Source organism: Psammomys obesus, unplaced genomic scaffold (assembly GCF_907164565.1).
Source record: "Psammomys obesus unplaced genomic scaffold, mPsaObe1.curated_primary_1811, whole genome shotgun sequence".
NCBI classification, from domain to species: domain Eukaryota; kingdom Metazoa; phylum Chordata; class Mammalia; order Rodentia; family Muridae; genus Psammomys; species Psammomys obesus.
In genome coordinates this window covers 11,842,703-11,864,941 of record NW_026585894.1, presented here as the reverse complement: position 1 = coordinate 11,864,941, position 22,239 = coordinate 11,842,703, and the positions used below count along the sequence as shown (strand labels likewise).

Below are 22,239 nucleotides of genomic sequence, written 5' to 3'. Positions count from 1 at the left end.
AATCAATCTTTCTGAATATATCTATAGGTTTTATTTCTCTGGAGAATCCTACTAACATACTATGCAAGTATGTATAAGAAACTAATGCTTCTAGAACACATAAAACAGGTCATGGAAAAAAAAACAGGTCATGGTACAACTCTAGTTTTTGCTGCTGTGATAGTCATAAGAAGATAACAAAACAACCTATAATTGAGCCAATTCCATATACCTGCAACTTACTGATGAAATGATGGATCAGCAATTTAAGGTTTCCTAAAATAATGATTTCTAAATATTGGCATCGTAACATCAGACAATATCCCAAGTAATGACAAAATGTGTGGGGGAGGTAAAAAAGGAACACCTGTTTCAGGATTTGGGGTGTAATTCAGTAGTAAGGCATGTGGCAGGGCTGAGTTCAATCCCCAGCACCAAAAACAAAAATATTTTCCTTTAAATTTTGACACACATGAGTTAAGACTATTCCCATCTTTATGTAATAGGGGCTTAAATAAGAAAATAATATCAAATACGTCAATAAAGGTTTTATTGTTGTTGTTGTTATTATTATTGTTGTTTTTTTGAGAAAGAATTTCTCTGTGTAGCCTGGGCTGTCCTGGACTCACTTTGTAGACCAGGCTGGACTCAAACTCACAGCGATCCACCTGCCTCTGCCTCCGAGTGCTGAGATTAAAGATGTGAGACACCACTGAAGCTTCAATAAAACTTTTTAAATGTTTAAACAATCTCCAAAAAATCTACATAAAAATTCAATGTACACTTATAATTTCAGTGCTTAGAAGGTGGAAACAGGAAGAGTTCAAGGTCATCCCCAACTATTCAGTGAGTATGAGGCCTGTCTGAGCTACATGGACACTGTCTTTAAAATTTCTCACAAGAAAATTATCAGTTACCTGTAAACGGGAAAAATAAGTTCTGTTCACTCTATTTGGTTATTATAGTAAATACCTTTAACATATTATTTGATAATCAATGCAAATGTTTAAACTAGAGATTCTAAACTCTTTCCATTTGTGACACCTTTTGCTTAAAACACTTTTGCTTCATCATAAACATATATAAAAAATCAAGCCTTTTCTAATAGAAATCATAAAGGAAGAGAAAATGGGGAGCTAGAGGTTTCACTTTTATAAATCTGTTGTACTAGACAAGGTTACAATTAACAGTTATGTTAGTAAATTTTATGTTTATGCTTCTAACTGCTATTAAAAATAAACATCATTTAAGCTGGTTGTGGTGGCAAGAGTACTTGGGAGGTTGTTGGTATAATATTCTTTTGGAATGTATACACCTTATCCTTGTTCATTCAAATGCTGATTTCTCTCCCCCACTATCTGGTTTCAATCTGGACATTGCATTGTGATCTTATTCTAAGCATCATATGTCTCAAGTTTGTGTAAACATGCCACCATTTGTTCTCTAAATTGTCAATTAAAACAACCAGCCACAATGTTGAGCAATAGAGAGGATAGGGTGGGGCATCCTGGTTCAGAGTGGAAGAAGAAGGAAGCAGGAGGAGAGGAAGGAGTAAGAGAGAGAGGGAAGAACCTGAGGAGAGGAAGGAGTAGGAGGGAGAAGAGCAAAGCTGAGAGAGGAGAAGCTGGGAGAGAGGTCTTTGAACAATGTGGAGAAATAAACCAGACCTAAGATATCACTAAAAGCAAGTATAATTGGTGAATCTGAATGGTAAGAAACCATGCAGGCAGGCTGGGAGGTTTAGGATGGAGTAACTATTGCCCAGCATTGTGTTCTAGGTTAATTAAATAAATCCTAGTCTCTGTGTGGTAATACAGCTGTTTAGGATTAACTGCAGCTTTACTAAAAGATATATCAATAGTAAATATTAATAAAAAATACAACAGGAGGTAGAAGCAAAAAGATCAGAAGTTCAAGACCAACATGAGCTATATGAGATACCATCTCAAAACATAAAATAAAAGTAAGACAAATGTGATATAACACACCCATAACCCTAACCTTCCAGGGGCAAAGGAAACGAGATTACCACAACTCTGGAGTCAACTTTCTACACAGTGAGTTCCAAGTAAGCTAGAGACAGAGTGACACCTTGTCTCAAAGCAAAACTAAACTAAACCAAGCAAAAAAAATGAACAAACAAAAAATAAACACCAGGTTATTTTAAAAGAACTTTGAAAAGCACTTTGGTAGTTGCTAAAAAAATCAAAACATAGAATTATAGCATAAATTAGAAATCCTATTCTTTATATACTCATGAGAATTGAAAACAAGTCAACACTAATACAAATAAATACAAAGACTTTCAAAGAACCATTATTCACAACAGAGAAAAGGTAAAAATAAGTCAAATGCCCATTAGCTGAGGAACAGATGCATAAAATGTGGTATATACCTATGATAGAATGTTATACATCCTTAAAAGAATAAAGTACTGATATATGATATAGGATATAATAGAACACTGAAAATATACTTAAGAAAAGAGTTACAATAGAGCATATATTGTGGTCTATAGACCACATTATAGAAGCTGGGCTTGTTCAAACATTCCTCAGCCTTTTGGGTACTAGGATTACAAGTATGAGCACAAAACTAAGTTACATTATTTCAATTATGTGAAATGTCTGGATTTGGCAAATCTGGTAGAGAAAAGTAGATTGTGGACTATCAGAGGTGGGTGTAAGAAGGTAATTGGGACTAACAGTTGATAACAGCAGGGTTCAGTTTTGAAATGGTGGAAATGTACTAAATTAAATGGTTATACAGTATTATGACTGTACTAAAAACCACTTCAATGTATAATCCAAAATGCTGATTTTTATATGAATTATAATTTAATCTCAATTTTTAACAGAAAATGACAAATGTAAGGGACAGAGAGAACAATACCTACAAATTCTGAAACCAGTGAAAAGTCACTGAGGTATTTATTTATAAAATATCCTTCTGCTGCTGTACAGAAGAGTATAAAAATGGGTAAGATCATCGATTGCAATGGTACAGATAAATGAGAGCACTAGCTTGGACTTGGATGGTACTGGTCATGAAAAAGAAATAGGCAGCTATTAAAAGCACGTTCAGATAAAGAAACTATTGTGTTTGCTGATAAGAGTGAGTAAATGAAGAGGATTAAAAGGAAGAGAGGGGTAGAAGAGATAGTTCACTCAGTAAAGTTTTTGTCATCCAAGCACTAAAGCTTCACGTTGACTCCCAGAACCCAAGTGAAAAGCCAGGTATAATAGCATATTCTTGTAATCTCAGTGCTTTGGAAGTGGGAACAGGTGGATCCATGAAGCTCAGTAGCCAAACATCCAGCCTGCCAACCTAATGTACTAGGTGAGCCCAAGGTCCCAATAATAGACCCTGACTCTAAAAAAAGAAGTGAGTGGCTTCTAAGTAATAATACCCAATGCTGACCTCTGTCCTTCTCCTGCATTTTCACCTGCACACTTATGTGTACCCCTCCCCACTGATATATACAGGTAAAAAAAAAATGGAAAATAAATGGCAGTATAAAAGATGGTTATTCCATTTATTGCTATTACCAATAGAGAGGAAACAGTACTATTTAGTAAATAAAAGAAAACTGGAAGATCAACAAATAGGAATGAGGTGAATATGACTTGGACTAGAATGCCAGTTTTGAGAAAGGGGCACCAGTTGGGTGTAGTGATACAATGGTAATAAAAAGAAATCACAACTCATGCTCTACTCTTAGAATGGTATAATACTGAATACCTAATCACACTCTCCATATCTCTTCAACATAGTTCTTGAAGTCCTTCCCAGAGCAATAAGACGATTAAAGGAGATCAAGGGGATTCAGATTAGAAAGGAAGATGTCAAAGTATCACTGTTTGCAGATGAAATGACAGTATTCATGAGTGACCCCAAAAATTCTACCAATGAACTCCTACAGCTGATAAACACCTTCAGCAAAGTGGCTGCATACAATTAACTCAAAAAAAAAATGAGTAACCCTCCTGTATACAAAAGACAAATAGGCTGAGAAATTAAGGAAACAACACCTTTCACAATAGCCACAAAGGACATAAAGTACCTTGGTGTGAACCTAACCAAGCAAGTCAAAGACATGTATGAAAAAAATTTCCAGTCTCTGAAGAAAGAATTAGAAGAAGATATTAAAAGATGGAAAGATCTTCCATGCTCATGGATCAGGAGGATTAACATAGTAAAACTGTCCATCTTACCAGAAAAAACTCTATAAATTCAATGCAAATCCCATCAAACTACCAACACAATTCTTTACAGACCTTGAAAGAAAACTTCTCAATTTCATATAGAATAGCAAAAAAACCAGAATTGCTAAAGCAATCCTCTACAATAAAAGATCTTCTGGAGGTATCTCCATCTCTGACCTCAACCTGTACTATAAAGCAACAGTAATAAAAACTGCATGGTACTGGCATAGAAACCAACTGGAGGATCAATGAAATCAAACAGAAGACCCTGAAATAAACCCACACACTTATGGACAACTGATTTTTTATGCCAAAACCATACAACGGAAAAAAGATAGCATCTTCAACAAATGGTGCTGGTCTAACTGGATGTCCACATGTAGAAAAATGCAAATACATCCATATTTATCACCCTGCACAAAACTAAAGTCTAAGTGGATCAAAGACCTCAATATAACACCAGACACACTAAACCTGTTATAAGAAAGAGTGGGGAAGAGCCTTGAACTCATTGGCATAGGAGACAACTTCTTGAACAGAACACCAACAGCACAGGCTCTAAGAGCAACAATCAATAAATGGGACCTCATGAAACTGAAAAGCTTCTGTAAAGCAAAGGACATAGTCATCAAAACAAAACGACAACCTACAGACTGGGAAAGGATCTACACCAACCCTATATCTGACAGAGGGTTGATATCCCGAATATATAAAGAACTAAATAAGTTAAAAAGCAATCCAATTAAAAAATGGGGTACAAAGCTAAACAGAGAATTCTTAGTAGAGGAATACTGAATGGCAGAGAAACACTTAAAGAAATGCTCAACGTCCTTAGCCATCAGAGAGATGCAAATCAAAACGACCCTGAGATTTCACCTGACACCCATCAGAATGGCTAGGATAAAAAACTCAAGTGACAACACATGCTGGAGAGGATGTGGAGAAAGGGGAACACTCCTCCATTGCTGGTGAGAATGCAAACTTATACAACCGCTTTGGAAATCACTCTGGTGCTTTCTCAGACAAGTAGGAATAGTGCTACCTCAAGATCCAGCTACAACACTCCTAGGCATATACCCAAAACATGCTCAGGTACACAAGGACATTTGCTCAACCACGTTCATAGCACCTTTATTCGTAATAGCCAGAACCTGGAAACAACCCAGATGTCCCTCAACGGAGGAATGGATACAGAAATTGTGGTGTATTTACACAATGGAATACTACTCAGCAATTAAAAACAAGGAAATCATGAAATGTGCAGGCAAATGGTGGGATCTAGGAAAGAGCATCCTGAGGTATCCCAGAAGCAGAAAGACAACCTTGGTATATACTCACTTATAAGTGGATATTAGACATAAAATATAGGATAATCATATTAAAGTCTCTACACCTAAAGAAGCTAAGCAAGGAGGGGGACCCTGGGTAAGATGCTCAGTCCTTATTCAGAAAGGCAAATGGGATAGACATTGGAAGAGGGTGAAAACAAGGAACAAGACAGGAGCCTACCGACAGAGGGAATCTGAAAGTCACTACCCAGCAGGGTATTAAAGCAGATGCTGAGACTCATAGGCAAATTTTGTGCAGGGAGAGAGAGAAAGACCTGGAGAGGACAGGAGCTCCACAAGGAGAGCAACAGAACCAAAAAAATTGGGCCCAGGGTTTTTTTTTTTTTGAAACTGATACTCCAACCAAGGACATGCGTAGCAATAACCTAGAACCCCTGCACAGATTTAGCCGATGGAAGCTCAGTGTCCAAGTAAGTTCCCTAGTAAGGGGCTGTGTCTGACATGATCTCAGTGGCTGGTCCTTTGACCATCTCCCTCTCAGGGAGGGACAGCCTTACCAGGCCACAGAGGAGGACAATGCAGCTAGTCCTGATGCGATCTGATAGGCTAGGGTCAGGTGTAAGGGGAGGAGGTCCTTCTACCCCTATCAGTGGACTGGGGAAGGGGCATGGGAGGAGACAAGGGAGGGAGAGCAGGATTGGAAGGGTATCACAGAGGGGGGTACAGCTGGGATACAAAGTGAATAAATTGTAATAAATAAAATAATTAAATAGGAAAAAATTAAAAATGCACAAAAAAGTCAGCCTCCGAGATTTTGAAACAAATGACCACCAAGGCTAAAGTGATGGCTCAGCATTCAAGAGAGCTTGTTTCTCATCCAGAGGACCTGAGTTTGAATCCCAGCACCCACGTGATGGCTCATAACCATCTGTAACTCCTTCGAATCCAACACCCTCTCCTCTGTCCTCTGAAGGCTTATACACGCAAACACACATACACATAAAAACATATACACATACTCACACAGGCAAAACACCCATCACATAATAAGCAAATAAATAATAAGAATAAATGACCAGCAGCACACAAGATTATAATAAATTACTACCCCAGAGCTATAAAGTTTCTGAAGTTACGAATCCATTACAGAGGTACCTAAGCACATATTTTGTGTGAAGTAGTGATTTATTACCTCAAATGTTAATTTCATTCCAGTCCCCATTTTACTGTTCCAAATTGGAAGAGTAGAATACTGGAGTTATGGATTTTATAAACAAGTTTATGGAAAAATTTATACAGTTGTAGAGATCTAAAACTTCCTGATATATAGTTTTATTATCTCCTTTTTTAAAATGTAGATTTTTACCATAGGAAACAAAGCACTGAAAAGCAAGGTTGTACTCTTACTGCTATGTTATGGACTAGATGTTGGTGTCCCCTCCCTCCCAAATTTATATGTTGAAGTCCTAGCCCTTATTGTGATATTATGAAGACTTTGAGGAGATTAATTAGGTAATGTAGGTAGAACTATGACAAATTGGATTAGTACTCTTCATCTAAAATAAGACCCAGTCTTTCTAAATGTCTACTTCTTAGGCTATTCAAGAGGCCATAGACAGGCACATTGGTACATATCTATGATACCAAAACTGAGATAGTGGAGGCAAGGGGAATTAGGACTTTGAGACTGGCCTGGATTATATGCATCCCTAATACAATCAATTAATCAGCTAGTCAATTATTCAATTAGGCACTGACAACCTACTGGCTTCATATGAAGACTGATCTTATATGTTTATCTTCTGTCTCAAGAACAGAGCTTTCTACCTTGTTTATAATCCTCTATAATCCTTTATAATCCCCAACAGGACATAAATGTTCATATAAAATCTTATGATTCATATAACATTTTCAGAGAAGCCTAAGTTAGGCACAGTGGCACATCTATACATACCATGCTAGTTACTTGAGAGGTTAGAGCTACTCCCCTTTCCTACCCCCATCCTGTGCGTGGGAGATGGAGAGGCAGGAAAGGCAGAAGAGGCAGAGGCAAAGAGAAACATTCAAATGTTAGCCCTCACCTTGTTTGATAAAAGGACTCTAGCTTTGGTAAGTGGGCTTCTGGAGATTCTCCTGTCTCTGCCTCCAATCTCCCAGTAGGGCTGCACTGGGATTAGATTCTTGAACTTACTGCACCTAGCTTTTAGGTGGGTCCTTGTGATCTGAATTTAGGCACTAATCAAGTGTTCTTACCCACTGAACTATCATCTCCCCAGCCTATGTTTTCTTTAAAATGGAAGAAAAAGGAACTGAAGTAAATTAAGTTATGTACTATACTACAGACACCTTAATCAACATTGCCACAAAGCAGATTAATTGTGGAGCTTAAAGGGCACCCCCACTGCTCACACAACATGTAGAACTTATATAATCTTCTCTACCCAGCTGTTATTTATTTGTGACTGTTCCCTACTGGTTTCTACTCCCTGATGACATACAGGATTGCTGCAGAATTGTTGCTTTTCCTTTATAAGAATAAATAGCCTGAAATGTGAGACTAACCAGAAATATATTTCTGGGGATTTCCTTGATTATTCAACACAAAACTCATCCTGAAATAAAATAATATTTATAAATATTGCCTTAAATTTATTAGCCCAAGAATTTTTTCCCTCTCCATGTATGTATGTATACATATATGTACTATATATATGTGTACATATATGTATATATATCGGGACAATTAAAATAAAAAGTCATCGGTGTGCTTGCTATGTGAAATTATATTGCCTAAAAGGATCTTTATATTTGCTGCCTATAAACTAAGGTGTGTACAGAAGAAGATATGAGAAAGGTACAAATGAATTTTGGGAACACAAATACATGGAACAAGGAGAGATCTCGACAGTTATAAAAGTCCAAACAGAAATCCACGAACTTGGTGATACTCCAGAGAGGAAACCAGCATGTGTTGATGCTAAACTGCAGAAACATCAATACTTCCTGGTTCCCCCACTGGGTGCATCAATTGACTACACGGGCAGGTTGCTCTTCTGCTGTAAGTGACAAACAGGGAACTCTATCAACAATATGAAAAGAAATGACTCATTATTGGGAAGCATAGCTGTGGAAACACTGAAAAGGTATGGTTTCTATTAGTATCAGATACAAACTCAACTCCATTGCTGATTGGCTTGCTGACCTTGAGAAAGTAACTTTCTTTCAATGCCAGTATTTCATAGCACCTTCACATAAGGTTGAGATTTATTTCACAACACAACTGCAAATCCTTCATGATGTGCAGTTCCTCTGCTCCATGCTCCTAGTTTGTGATATTTGAGACAGGGTCTCCGGTAGCCTAGGCTATCCTAGAACTCAGTGTATAGCTGAAGTTGTGCTTGTTATCCTCCCATCACTGAGTTTGTAGCATGCACCACTATACCTGGCCTGTTCTGCCTTTTCACCTTACAGTCTTAGTACTAAATACTAAGGATTATCCTGAATTCAAATAAGTTACACTTACCACAGTGAGTAAAATGACATAAAGGATTATGGGCATCGCAGCACATGCCTATAATCCTATCACTTGAGAAGCTAAATCAGGAGAATTTTAGAGCTCAAGGTCAGCTTGGGCTAAGTAAAGCGTCCAGGTCATTCTGAGCTATAGAGACAACCTTATCAAAAATAAAAAATAATAAAAAATAAAAAGCAATACAAAGTTCTTCTAGAATTAACACTGCATCTTCAGTTTACAAAGTATATTTGATGTGTTAGTGGCATTAGCATAAGTGTTACCAAGTGTATTTATCAAAAAGCACACAAATGTGTTTGAAAATTTTTTTAAAGCTAAAAATAGTATATTAATTACAGTTTTATGAGATACCAAGAAAAGGGAATGATTTAAAGGTTCTCTTACTGATGAACAGGGAAAGTAATTTCAATAAAAAACAGGTTTTTTCTGACCACTTAGTGGAGCACATAATTATTTTTTTTCTCATTCAAAATAATAGCATAGCATACTATCCAGTGAAAAAGATACTATTTTCCCATGTTATATGCTTTTTAAAAAAAGTTAATCTAATACACAGAGGTTTTGTTGTTGTTGTTGTTGTTTTGGTTTTTGAAGACATTGTTTCTTTGTGTGTTACCCTGGCTAACCTGGAACTCAATCTTTAAACTACGCTGGCCTCGAACTCACAGAGACCTGGCTGCCTCTGCCTCTCAAGTGCTGAGAAAGACAGAGGCTTCTTCGAGGCTGCTTTTTTTAAGCGATAATTAGACTCAGCTTGTGTTTTTATTTCAGTTCAAAACAATTCACAAGTACTTACTGAGCATCTATAGTTTACATGTGCTAGTGTAAAATCATTGTCAAGAACACTGTTTTGATTTTTTCCAAAAATATGTTGGAGAAGACGACCTAACTAGGAAAGTACTGTCACATTAATACTTCAAGAGGAGCCTAAGAAACAAATGATACAGGCTTGAATCAGGCAGACCTCTTCAAACCTCCTATAGTCTATTAAGTATAGGGCATGATATCAATGATAGTCTTACATTAAAAATACAACCAACTTCATAAACCAGATATTATTAGTCTAATACCATCTAAAAACTGTGTCTTTTACAATCAAGAAGACAGCCAAACTGACAACCCATCCATACACTGCAGTAATTGAGGGGCTGTCTGCCAATGCACTGCCCATATCTGCAGTGCTGAACACTCATTCATCATTAATCTGCAGTAGTATCAACATATGCTGCAGCTGTACTAATATGTTTGCTTTACATTCACTGCTGATATTCACTTACTTCAGGGGAGAAAATAAACCTTAAGCAAGTAGAAATAAATGTGTGAAGTACACCCAATTCACATGGAAAAGTCAGAACCTTCTTCCATCCAACCATAGAACGCACCCTCAGGTATTTTAGATAACAAAGGTTACTCTGTTTTTAAAGCACTACAGATGTACAGGAAACTCAAACAACATCAAAGAGAAAAAATGTTTTTATTTTGGATCCTATGTCTGCCCCCTCTGAAAGAACTGATCAACCATGGATGATAAGCAACCAGCCTTGACTTTTTCCACTCAATACTGGAATTCACAAAACAAAGTAATTCATTGAATATCATTAAGACAGTGTTTCTTCCAGGAGTCACTTCCACAGGCACCAGGTACAATGGCAGCATACCGATATACATATACACAAGACACCCATTACCCATAAAAATTAAATAAAAATATTGGATAGAAAATAATTAGTCTGGCACACGCTTTTAATGCCAGCACTCAGAAAGCAGGTGGATCTATATGATTTATAAGTCAGCCTGGTCTACCTAAGTAGTTTCCAGGCCACACAGGCAAAAGGCCACTTGGTGAGGACCTTTCTCAAAAAGAAAAAAGAAAAGGAGGAAGGAAGGGAGGGAGGGAGGGAGGGAGGGAGGGAGGGAAGGAAGGAAGGAGGGAAGAAAGAAGGGAGGGAGGGAAAGGGGAGAAAAAGACCAGAGGCCTTAAGAATTGGCTCAGCTTTAAGAGCACTACCTTTGGAAACCTAACAGGTATATTTTTTGCAAGCAACTGGATGGAAGCTCTGAGATAAAAGATTTACACATAAAATTTTTCTGCCATCATAAAAAGCCTTAGAAGTACATAGTGAATCAACTAACCAGGTTTACATGGCAAGACTCTTTCAGAGAGGAGAGGAGAGTGGAGGAGAGAAAAGAGACATGGAGCACTCCTAAACAGGTTTCTCATTTTGCAAAAGGGGTCAGCCTAACAACTATTTTCAAAAGAACAATTTTCCAAACATTTTAAAGGTATCAGTTGCAACCAAACTTTTATCTGGCATCAAAGCCACTAGAAAATAATAAATCAGATACCCTATTTTGGGCATTAATACAAATAGTAAATATATAACATTAGGTTATTCATAGGGATCAAATTTTCAGGGATACTATAAATTATATAAGTGCAGTCATTGTGCTTTCTATGGCTATAGTGATAAATACAATAAAACATCTCAGGATAGGCATCTTCTCTGCATTGCTTACAATATATTCCTGAGGACCTAGCACATTGCCCAGTAAATCGTAGATGCTTAGTTTTTGTTGAGTGAAACAATACTTCCAATACCATAAAATTACTAAATCACCTACAAAATATTATGGTCAATATAGTTTCAGCATTTGATATATATGCTATAATTTTTTTTTTTTTGAGGCAGGGTTTCTCTGTGTAGCCCTGGCTGTCCTGGAACTCTGTAGAACAGGCTGGCCTCAACCTCATAGAGATCCACCTGCCTCTGCTTTTAGAGGCCTGGGATTAAAGGTGTGTGCCACCGCCACCCAACTTAATACTGTAATTCTTAGAAACAGCTAAATGGTACATGGTTTATTCCCCATACCTATGAACTTCCCATTCTTCAATCATTCTGAACAAGAGAGGAATTTAATAGAAATCACTGCTCTTAAGTAAAGATTATTATCTATGGAAACATTTCAAAGCTGTATTCTCAAGTTTTTCACTAAACATCTACTAAGTACCAAGTATAGCATTAAAAGCTACCCACAATTACTTTCAGTCTAAAACAGCCTTTCTCAATTGGGGATTCTCCTCCAAACTATCTAGAAAAAATTAATTTGTCACATCTAACATATGCCCTAGGGATTAGCGCTTAATTCTTTCCCACTGGAGAAAGACTACTTTAGAAAGCCATATAAATTAAAAGGAAATTATGATGAATGAAATATAGTAAAAAGGTTGTTTTTAGGTCGTTCAACTGTCAGACCCACAAGTGTCAGACACGTGTCTACTCTCTGGTAGATGCCAAAATGTATAGATCTTTGTTAAGTTATGCAATGGCAAAATTAATGCAATCCATACCTGAAGGCATATTTCAAAGCACAGCAAAATAAAATCACTATGTTTGACACTTAGCAATGTCAGGACAAGTTTATTAGGCAAATGAAACAGAAAAAAAATGTAATTACTCTTATAATTTCACAAAGAGGCCAAAAAACCTTCTTGCTCCTGGAACAAAAAGCAGTTATCTGAATTATTTTGTTAATTACCTCTATTCATTCTGTTTAATTGAAGTGGCCTTACCCTGGACTCAAAGTAATAAATTAGCTATCTATTTCATTAATTTTATTTTGTATTTTAAGTCTTATTTAAAATTTTTGTTTTTCTTGATTCAGCATAATTTTTCCCATTCTCTTTTGTAAGACATTTTCTTTATAGAACCAATGCAGTCTGAGTACTTCTAAAATCAGTGATATAAATTTATTCTAATTTTCCACGCTAGTGTTAAACTTTATTATCAATGATCTGTATTGTCAAATATCCCTTTGACAAACTAACAGCACACAGACAACAAAATCACCTAATCTACTTTATCAAGATATTTTATTTAAATCTTTAGCAAGAAATAATTTAATAAAATAAAAAGGAGAAATTTATGAGAGACTGTCACTAAGCCTTTAAGTCCACGGGTTACAGAACTTTATACAAGACTATATAATTCTTATAATCACTACAAATTTTATTAAAAGACAAGATGACATCGAAGTCTATGGCCCCTAAATTTAAATTTCATCTTAAATTTCAACTAGTCCAGGTTTCTAATTAAATATGAAGCAAAATAACTGAACAAGAAAAGCTTTTGTTACCTATTTGTTGTTTTTATGGAGATGTTGAATAGGAATAAGTAGTGCTCTTAAGACACCCCACAAGCTTAATTCCCAAAATGCTCTACACCATATCCACTATTCTCCTTCTACCTGAAACTGTCAAAACCTGGGCATATTGGTGCACATCTGTAATCCCAGCACTAACAAGGCTAAGACAGTGGGTTAGAGATTGTTCAAAGACAGCCTAGACTATGAAACAACACTATCTACAAAAAGAAATAAGCTAGATGTTATGGCCCATTCCTTTTGATTCCAGGACTCCAGAGACAGTAGCTGCTGGTTCTCTGTGAATACAAGGCCAGCTTGATCTACAAAATGAGTTCCAAGGCAGTTAGAACTATATAAGACATCCTGTCTCAAAAACCAAAACCAAACAAACAAATAGGCAAAACCCCACAAAAGGCTGTCAAAAGGAAAAGGATACTAGCAGTTGTAAAAAACATCTACAATCCAGCACTTGGATGGTGTAAGCAAGAAAAGGAATTCAAGGTCATTGAGTTTAAGGCCATTACATGAGACCCTGTCTCAAAGATTTTTTTTAAAAGTTGTAACAGATAAAATAATTTTTTTAAAGTTCAACAGATAAAACAATTAATAGTGGCAACAATGTCATGCCATGGTCTTTAATAAGTACAACTAATTACTATTTCTTTAGCTTAAAAAGAGAGGAGCTAGGGAAAAGAAATTATATTTCAAAAATGACTCAACATGCATAACTGACCTATATAGATGATGATGTGATTCCTAAATGAGTCTTACCTCCTATACCAGGTTTAAAATACAAAGAAAGGCTCGTTTTAACATGTAGTCCTCTCTTTTCAATGACCTACAACTAATATTACTATAATTTATTTAACATAGGGCTGCCAAAAAAGCATAATTGATTTTCAAAGAATTCATAGCTGTATCGCTAAAATATTAAAACAATTGTAAGGATAACACAGAACTTGGACTGTATCTACTGGGCTGTGTAAGTCTGAAATTTCCAATTAAATCTTTGATTTACTGATCTAGTGATTTAGATATGTATGCTACTAAAAGAATGTGCTCCATATAGATGACAAAAGCACATAAGCTTTACTAATCTAAGGGATTTAACATTTGTCCATCCCACCCCACCCACCCCCAAATTTAAAGCCATTTTAGCAGTGAGAATTTGACAGTGTTTGATGGTATATTCAGTGCAATGATTTGCAGTTTAATTCTCTGCTCTGGGCCTAGAGCTCAGTTAGAACTAAGAATCTTATGACACTGGAACAAATTACTAGGTCTTACCCAGTCAGGGTTGTGAAATGAAATGTGAGCAGCTGTACATCTTAGTTGAAACAGTAAGTCAAGGCTCCCTTTAACATGATTAAAAAGTGAGTCTCTGCAGAAATCCTTGGAGAGAGGCAAAGTACCAGCAGGCTGGCACCTCAACAACTGCTGCAAATTCTACTGCATTCCCTAGCTTTGTGGGCCAGCACTGCTTAATTTTTATAGTTACAAATGCAGATTACTCCTAGCAAAAGAAAACCAAATGAGAAGTGTGTTTGGATCAAAACTGGTTGTTTAATTCCAAATGTCCACAGCTTTAAAAATACAAAAGAGGATGTCAGCATCTTAATTCTATGCTAATGAATTTAATATGACCTGGAGGTCAGTTATTTTCTAACATATGAGTGCCATGTGAAATTATGCTTTTTGCTAAGCATTACAATTAGCTTTCTTGTCACCTTTTCCTTTTTATCACCCTAAAACAACACTTCAAAATCACGAGAACCTATGTGAAACAGAACTCAGTGGCAAAATGCTCTTTTACAGTGTCAAGCTAAATGTGAGAACAAATTTTAGTCACTTGATTCAGCAAAGCATCCAGCACAATCCACTTCCCCTGGCTCTTTGGATCATTGATATGCACCTTTGCTGGTCAGTGCCACAGGTAAGAATCACCACCTTCCTTTGCATGTTTCTGAGTAAAATTAACATTCAGCAAAACCTTAACAGAGTATTATTATGCTGATGATATCCTAAAAGGGGATGCATTAAGTGTAATTATAAAACAGGGGGCATTTTGTGAAAGTTTCAAAAGTATGTGTGTGTGTTGGGGGGGGGGGGATGACAGCAAATTTATCTGATCCATGAAAAATATGTCAGCAATGACTTAATTAGAAATGACTCCACAAAAGTTCCCAAATTGCCAAGTTTTTAAGTCTATCCCAAGATAGAAGTGGGAAGCCTTTTCTCCATTAACTACAGGGGGGTATCAAAATTTTAGAATGAATGCTTTCTTTAACATCCCTGGGAGAAATAAAATCTTATTCCCACCACTTCCTCTGGAAATTAGTAAAGTTCCTACAAACAGCAGCATATAAGTAAACTGTTCTACTTTGCTCTGTTCTTAATGTACCCAGTGAGTAAACAGGTTAATCCGAAAAGTCAAAAGCAGCCAGAAATATCTGCCCCCCTCCCCCTTCCTATCATCCCATGCCAAACTCCCCACAGAAATACAATTCCCTTCGGGGCTTGAAATGAGGGAAAGGTGGCTGGTTAGCAGAGCATCATCTTCGAGGCTTCAGTCCCTGGCTCTGGCTCTGCAAGGCTGGCACAGCCTCCTCGATGTGGCTGCTGGCCACAGCCCACCCTGCCAGAGGCCCTTGCTTTTCTCTCGCTCTCAAGGTGAGCTTGGAGGCTGAATCCTCAAAGTTTGCCCGGCCTCTGGTCCGCAACTGCACACGGGGCCGAAGCCAGAGTAAGGCTGAGTCCTGCTTTAGGCTCCAGCTCCCTTGGCCCCCTAGCTCTTTTTTGGGGCAACAGTGACAGGTCTAGGTTTACCTCCATGTGCTCCTGGCAGAGGAAACAAAAGAAAGCTTCCTCTCTGATAATCAAACGCCATTTTCCACTAATTGGGAAACTGAGGGACCCCCGGGGAGCCACTAGCACCCCCGGCACGATTCCCCCTCCACGTCCTCCCCCCCCACTCCCCCGCCTGCCGCTCCAAGGCGGTCCCCAGTTTTGAGGCAGAGTTCCTCAGGGGAAAGGCAGGGCTGAAAGGTCCTGCAGCATGGTGGGACATCCGAGAGCGCCACCTGACTCCCCACCCAGGCCACCCAGAGCAACGTGCTTCCGTTAAAATGGAAATGGGGAGGGGAAGGGTGGCGAGTCCCCCTCGTCCCCCTACAGCTACTAGGAAAGAGGGAAGGGGCCGGAGCGGTGGCCGCCCTGTATGCGTGGAGACGCGGCAAGTGTACTCACCAAACGGTTGAGAGTCCAGCGGAACATTGTGTCCACGGCTGCGAGCTGCCAAGCTGGGCTTCTTCGTTGGGCTGTCTGGGGAGGCACCGTCCACAAAACACACTGCAGCGTGGGCCCGCGGCTCAGAGCTGATGGCTAGCTCGGCTGCCCCGCAGCCTGCCCTACTCGCCTCTGCGAGTCCCCGCCCCTGGCCGCCCGCGCTCCCGCCCGCGAGCACGCCCCCGCCCACCCCTGCATTCCCCGAGGCCCGCCCCCAGCCTCCGCCCGCCCAGCCCGGGGGTGGCGGCCCAGTGGCTCCCCTTATCTGGCCCCAGCACTGCCTGGCGCCAGGGAGAGGGAAAGGGGGGCGCCCCGTTGTACCCGTCAGCTCTGGGCTCAGCACCCCGCGCTTCGCACTTGTCCTAGCCCCCGCCCGACTCCCTGCCCGCTAGCTTCAACGGACACCCCCTGCCTGGGGGACCCCGAGCCTTGCCCGACCCTACTTCATGTGTCTTAGAGGAGCCACGCTCTCCGTCATCCCAGCCCGAACTCGTCCCTAGAGCTGCTTCGCTAGCAGCCCTTCGTTGGCCCCGCGCTTTTGCCCAGCACTCCCGCCTGAGAGAGCCTCAGCGCGTCCCGCCTTCAGGCCGCCGGGCGCCCCCGCTTCCTGACCGGGAGTGGCGGCTCTCCGAGGGAAGACTCGGACTAGTGGGCGCCGGAGGAGACCCTTGCGCGGGCGGGGGGAGGGGGGACACGGCGGGGCGAGGCGCGGGCGGCGGGAGTAGTTAAAAAAGCCGCCCCCTCCTGGGCTACAAATGAGAGAGGTTACCCATCACGGTTCCCACCTAAGTAGTCTTCGCCTTCTAGGATTTGGGGATTGCTTTTTCTTTTTCTATTTTTTTTCCTTTCTTTCTTGGTTTTCTTTCATCTAGCTACCCCACCTAAGCGCTCTTACTTCCACTTTCTCTGTGAGGTTGTAAACTCGGGCTTCGTGTCGTAGCTGCTGCGCAGCGGGGCGGGATTTCCCTGCTACCCTCTCCTGGATCACCCGCCCTTTTCAATGCTCCCAGTGCACCCTGGGAGTTGTGGTCCAACAGTTCTCTCAGCCTGCTACTGTGGCCTGTGAGCTCCCCCACACGCCCGGCAACGGTTTGCTCACAGTGTTACGGAAGGAAACTGCGGAGACTATAGGGCTGAACCAAGATTCTGAACCAGCTGCGTGTGGAAATCAGAAACACTTGGGTAGATTCTTAGCTATGGGAAATGTGATAAAGAGCATAAATTACATAAGCCCCGAATGCTGAAAACCTTCCCCTAGAACTCAATATTTACGCTGCATGAAATCCTGCACGCCCTCAACTTCCTAACTTACAATTGCAATATACAAAAGTTTAAAACTTAAAAAGAAAGTTTAGTCAAGAATTCCCTTGAGCTTGGAGCCTCTCCGCTCCTACCCCCCTTTTTTTTTTTATTTCTACTGCCTTGAGGCAAGGCCATAAGGTATTTGCTGAGAATTTAAAATTCTTCTATAAACATGTTAAAGAAGCGGGTAAAGGGGTTCTGTACACAGAGGCATGTTCTCTCACCATGTTCTCTCACCATGTTCTCTTAACCTAATGTGAGGTCCTGAACAGCTTTTATTGTGAGACTAGGACAATTCCCACGTTAACCCCTGAAGGTTAGCTTGATTTCAACAAACATTTACTGGGTGTTTTCTTTCTAGAAGCAGGAAACAGAAATGTGTTACAATCTCCCAGCAGGCTGGCCGCAGTGAAGTTACAAGGTCCAAACTATGTGAAAACTACAGGTTAGATATGTAATGGTTTCTAATGGTAAAGGAAACAGAGGAGGGCCCTTTTCAAAGGGTCCAGGAAGCTTTCCTGAAAACCATAAAAGTTTCACTGGGCCAAGCCTATAAATAGAGCTGCTGGAGATTAACCCAGGCCTTGGAATGTGGGAAAGCATTGAAGGAGCCCAGGCAACAAAGTCCTGGGTAGAGAGGGAGAGGTCAGTTGGAAAGTACAGGGTAACCTAAGAAAAAGAACACAGCCACTCAGTCAAGACAGGAACAAGTACACATGTGGGTGGGACATTACAAATGAAAGCTAAAAACCCAAAGCATCCTTAGAAACAAACTATAAAGTTTGATATTGTTTCTGTGATCAAAGAGGAACTCAACCACAATAAAAAAGAAATGCAAGAGATTTAAATTAGTTCCTAACCAGTCCTAACAGCCTAGAGGTAAAGTCTACCATTTCTACTTCGCCTGCTATGACTCCTCTGTTTCCCCACATTTAAAGCTATGTCTAATGATTTTTAAGAAATCTTCATTGTATTAATTACATATTAGGGTATTTAATTGACAACATATCTAAGATTGTGCTCTCTACTACTCCAAAGAATTGCTTTTAAGTAGAGTTGTTTTTTCCTGGCTTTGCTTTTATTGAACACTGAAACTATCTTAATTTCATTTACTAATTGTTTGTTGAATAACTTTTATGTGAGGGACACTCTTCCGAATACTGGAATGGGGAAGTGATGGAAGTTATTAACACTCTTTCTGTAATGTACCTGGAATAAATGGAGCTATTCAAAAGAGACACTTGGTCTCAGTCTGACTATATCACATTTTCAAAACAATAGATTCCAATGAAATGGGAATTTACCCAGGAATCCCATGCTTATTGAAGGAAAGGATCCTTGCCAGAGAGGGAAATTGTCCGGAGAACAGATTTGACACACCACCTTACAAGGTGAGACTGAAGTCCAGACAATGATGGGATAGGTCAGTGTTAGGTGGGGCCACACTTTGATTGATACTGCTTTGATGTGCATGTCCTTGGGGGAGAAGCATTAAAGAGAGTCCCCCTGGAGTACTTTGTCCTTTATCAATGAAAACACATTGAATAAATTTTTTTTATGCTTTCCACTTTTAATTTGAGTCTTTTAACTGGCTCATTGAGGATGAGTGGACATATCTGCCTGAAGTCACAGATTGTAACCCCTAAGTTTGATAGCAATCCAGGCAGAAGTCTAAATCTTTATCAACAAAATATAAGCTTCTCAAAAAAAAAATTAGTAATAGAAACCTAAGTCAGGCAGTTTGGGATGGAAGATTTTTACTAGTAAATAATTTTTACACATCTAGTTTTGTGGGAAATGTATTTTGAATATAGATTTGTGTAGATAGACTTTTTTTTAATGAATATTCAATTAGTATTTAGGCAGTCTGCTTCTGGGTTGCCTAGCAATCTATGATGTCATCCTGTGTCCCCTGTCAGGTAGCCACACCTAGCAGGTGTGGCTTAAGTTACTCCTTAAAAGGATAACCGCACCACTTTGTTGCTCTCTTGTCCTCTTGCCCTCTTACTCCCTTGCTCTTCTTCTCTCTCCTCTTTCTCTGTCAGGGTGCGCCCCTCCATTCCCCCTATCATGTCTTGCTCATTCCTCTCTCTTCATCTCCATCTAATAAACCTCTTTCAAATAAAATCTGTTCACATCATCATTTCATTGGTCCTAACATTGGTGCATTGGGCCAGGAAGGATTCTCCTAGTAGCATCTGGTCCCGTCACACCTGGAACCCTTAATCAGATCTTGATGCCTGCAACAGATTTTTCTTCTGATCCACCTATCCCTCTGTTCAGGGCCACTCAGACTTGACATCCTGCCGTGTGATCTGAGCACCCAGGACAAGGTGGATACTCATGCTGCACCAGAATCAGCTTGGGGAAACTAAAACACTCATGCCAAACACTGAAACTGCCTCTTTAGACATAGACACAGCTTACTTCTAAACTATTGCTGTCAGGTAAGCCATTGTTTGGGACCCTGCACACACACAGATGGCTTTAGATTGCACCACTGCCTCAGGCCCCATGGGCAAAGTTTGAAACTTCCCACTGAATGTCTGCCACTAGAGGCTGGCTTGGAGAGGAGGGTTTTCAACTGCACAGGCTTCCGATCAACCATGCCATGCACACACAGAGAGTTTTGAACTGGGCCAGGACAGCCATCCCACCAGTAAGCACCTGGTCTCCCTATGCCACTATAGACATTCACTACACGTAGCTAGCTGCCATGTTGATTTTGGGATAAGTAGGGTGGAGCCTCGGTTTCACTGCCATCTCCATGAAAGACAAGCATATGGTTTCACTGCCATCTTAACTTATGGCAATCAAAGGAAGTCACATGTTGGGCAGCCATCTTGGTTATTAAAAAAAAGTGGTACTTTCCCCCATTGCAAGCTGCTTTTACTACTTTCTTTCTGCACCACTGTTTTCAGAACTGCAAAACTGCAGTCTCTTGTAGACCCTAAAAGGCCACTGCGCCCCTTTCTACTTCCATTCTAAAGCTGCCTATCTGCCCCTATCCTTTCCTGCAGGTGAGATTACCTCTACAAGAACGCAGCCTTACTGCTGATAAAGTCCTGATACCAGGCACCAAGGTTCTTGGGCTTAGCTGGTCTAAGCCTCTCACCTGTCATGCTATTTGTTTGACAAGCCACTAGCCCAATGGTCCATTTCCATTTCCCCTTTCTCATTAGCATGGCTTCCTCATAGTCTCTTCTCTTAGGGAAACCTCTGGCTCTACACCTATATTTGCCCTACTCAAATGTCTAATGTCCGGTAATATCCACCACTAAGAGCAATCAGTGAAGTAAAAAACAATTTCCTATTTTACTTTTCTCAAAGTCTTGTCTGTTTCTCTCTGCCTGTTTTCTCACTAAATATACCCTCTGGTTCCTTTTTATACTCTCAAAAAAATTCTTAAAATTAAACTGTTAACCTTAAGGTGACCACGTGGTGTGAACAATTTTAATCATAATTAATTCTCTGTTTATTTTATCTCCTTTTAGACTAGGACAACAACAAATCTCATTTTAAATTGGTACGGATTTTTATAAAAATTTAAAGCTACATTTTACATTATATATGATTCAACCCTGGTTCAAAATAATTTTTATATAATGCTAAAATTTCAAAATTATAAAGGTCTATTCAAATTAAGCTAATTTAAAATGTACATCTAACTGCCTATGTCTTTATCAATTCCTAAATTAATAAATGCTCTTTCTTCTGCCATGTGCTGCCTATGATCCATATTCACCACTATGTTTTCTGGCTGATAGGTTTGCTATAATAAATTCAAATGTAATTTTAAAATTGCTTCATACTATGCTACTATATTGTTGGTTTTAAAACTCATAACTCAGGGGTTGGTTACTATGTATATGTTTTTACCAATACTCTGAATTAAGATCTATTAATTTTAGAGGCATTCATTTATTTATGTTAAAACTTGATCTACTGTTCTTGCCAACCTATATCCAAACCCTTCATCTAGGATCGTCTTCTACCTTCGGCAAGATTTTTCTTCTACTGGCACGGTTTCTCTCCTTCCCCCTCTCACTTGTCTACAAAAATCTTAGCACTAGGTAAACTGTGTCTGCTACAGGTAACTGTGCCCTTGGTCTCTGGCCAGCGCTGATGAGCTGTTGGAACAAATAGTGTCATACTACTCTACTGAGTCAAACCTTGCTCTTATGATGCCTTTACAGGTCACTGACTCCTACCCAATGGGAATAGTCCATTCTTCTCTTCCCCCAGATTCTCTTCTGGGATGTCTTCTGGAGAATTTCAGTTTTCTCTACCTAGTGCCCACCTCAAGGGCCTCTAAGCTTACACACGTCTGTAACCAAACTTGGCCTCAATTTCCTTAGATGTCAGATCCAAACAAAATGTTTTTAATTACTGCCAGTGATTGGGTAAATGTAGGTTCCCATGTTCAAGTCTCTTTATTCTAAACCTTCCACCTCTGTTCACTTTCCTATAAGTTTTAAATATACATCTAAAGAAAATTTCTCCA

At 39.6% G+C, this 22,239-nt stretch overlaps 1 protein-coding gene across 3 annotated transcripts in view; it reads right to left on the bottom strand.

The window, feature by feature from the left end:
• The window catches only part of Atp11c (ATPase phospholipid transporting 11C), a 230,789-nt gene extending 213,437 nt beyond the window's left edge, over nt 1-17,352 (bottom strand). For 2 of the 3 annotated variants that reach the window (XM_055599589.1, XM_055599592.1), the window contains exon 1: nt 16,395-16,541. In XM_055599589.1, the coding sequence (XP_055455564.1) occupies nt 16,395-16,421 (27 nt within the window). In that variant the 5' untranslated portion in view covers nt 16,422-16,541. Of the gene's footprint in view, nt 1-16,394; nt 16,542-17,328 lie in introns of those variants that run through there. The other variant, XM_055599591.1, reaches the window with a different exon arrangement.
• Between the last annotated feature and the right edge of the window lie 4,887 nt (nt 17,353-22,239).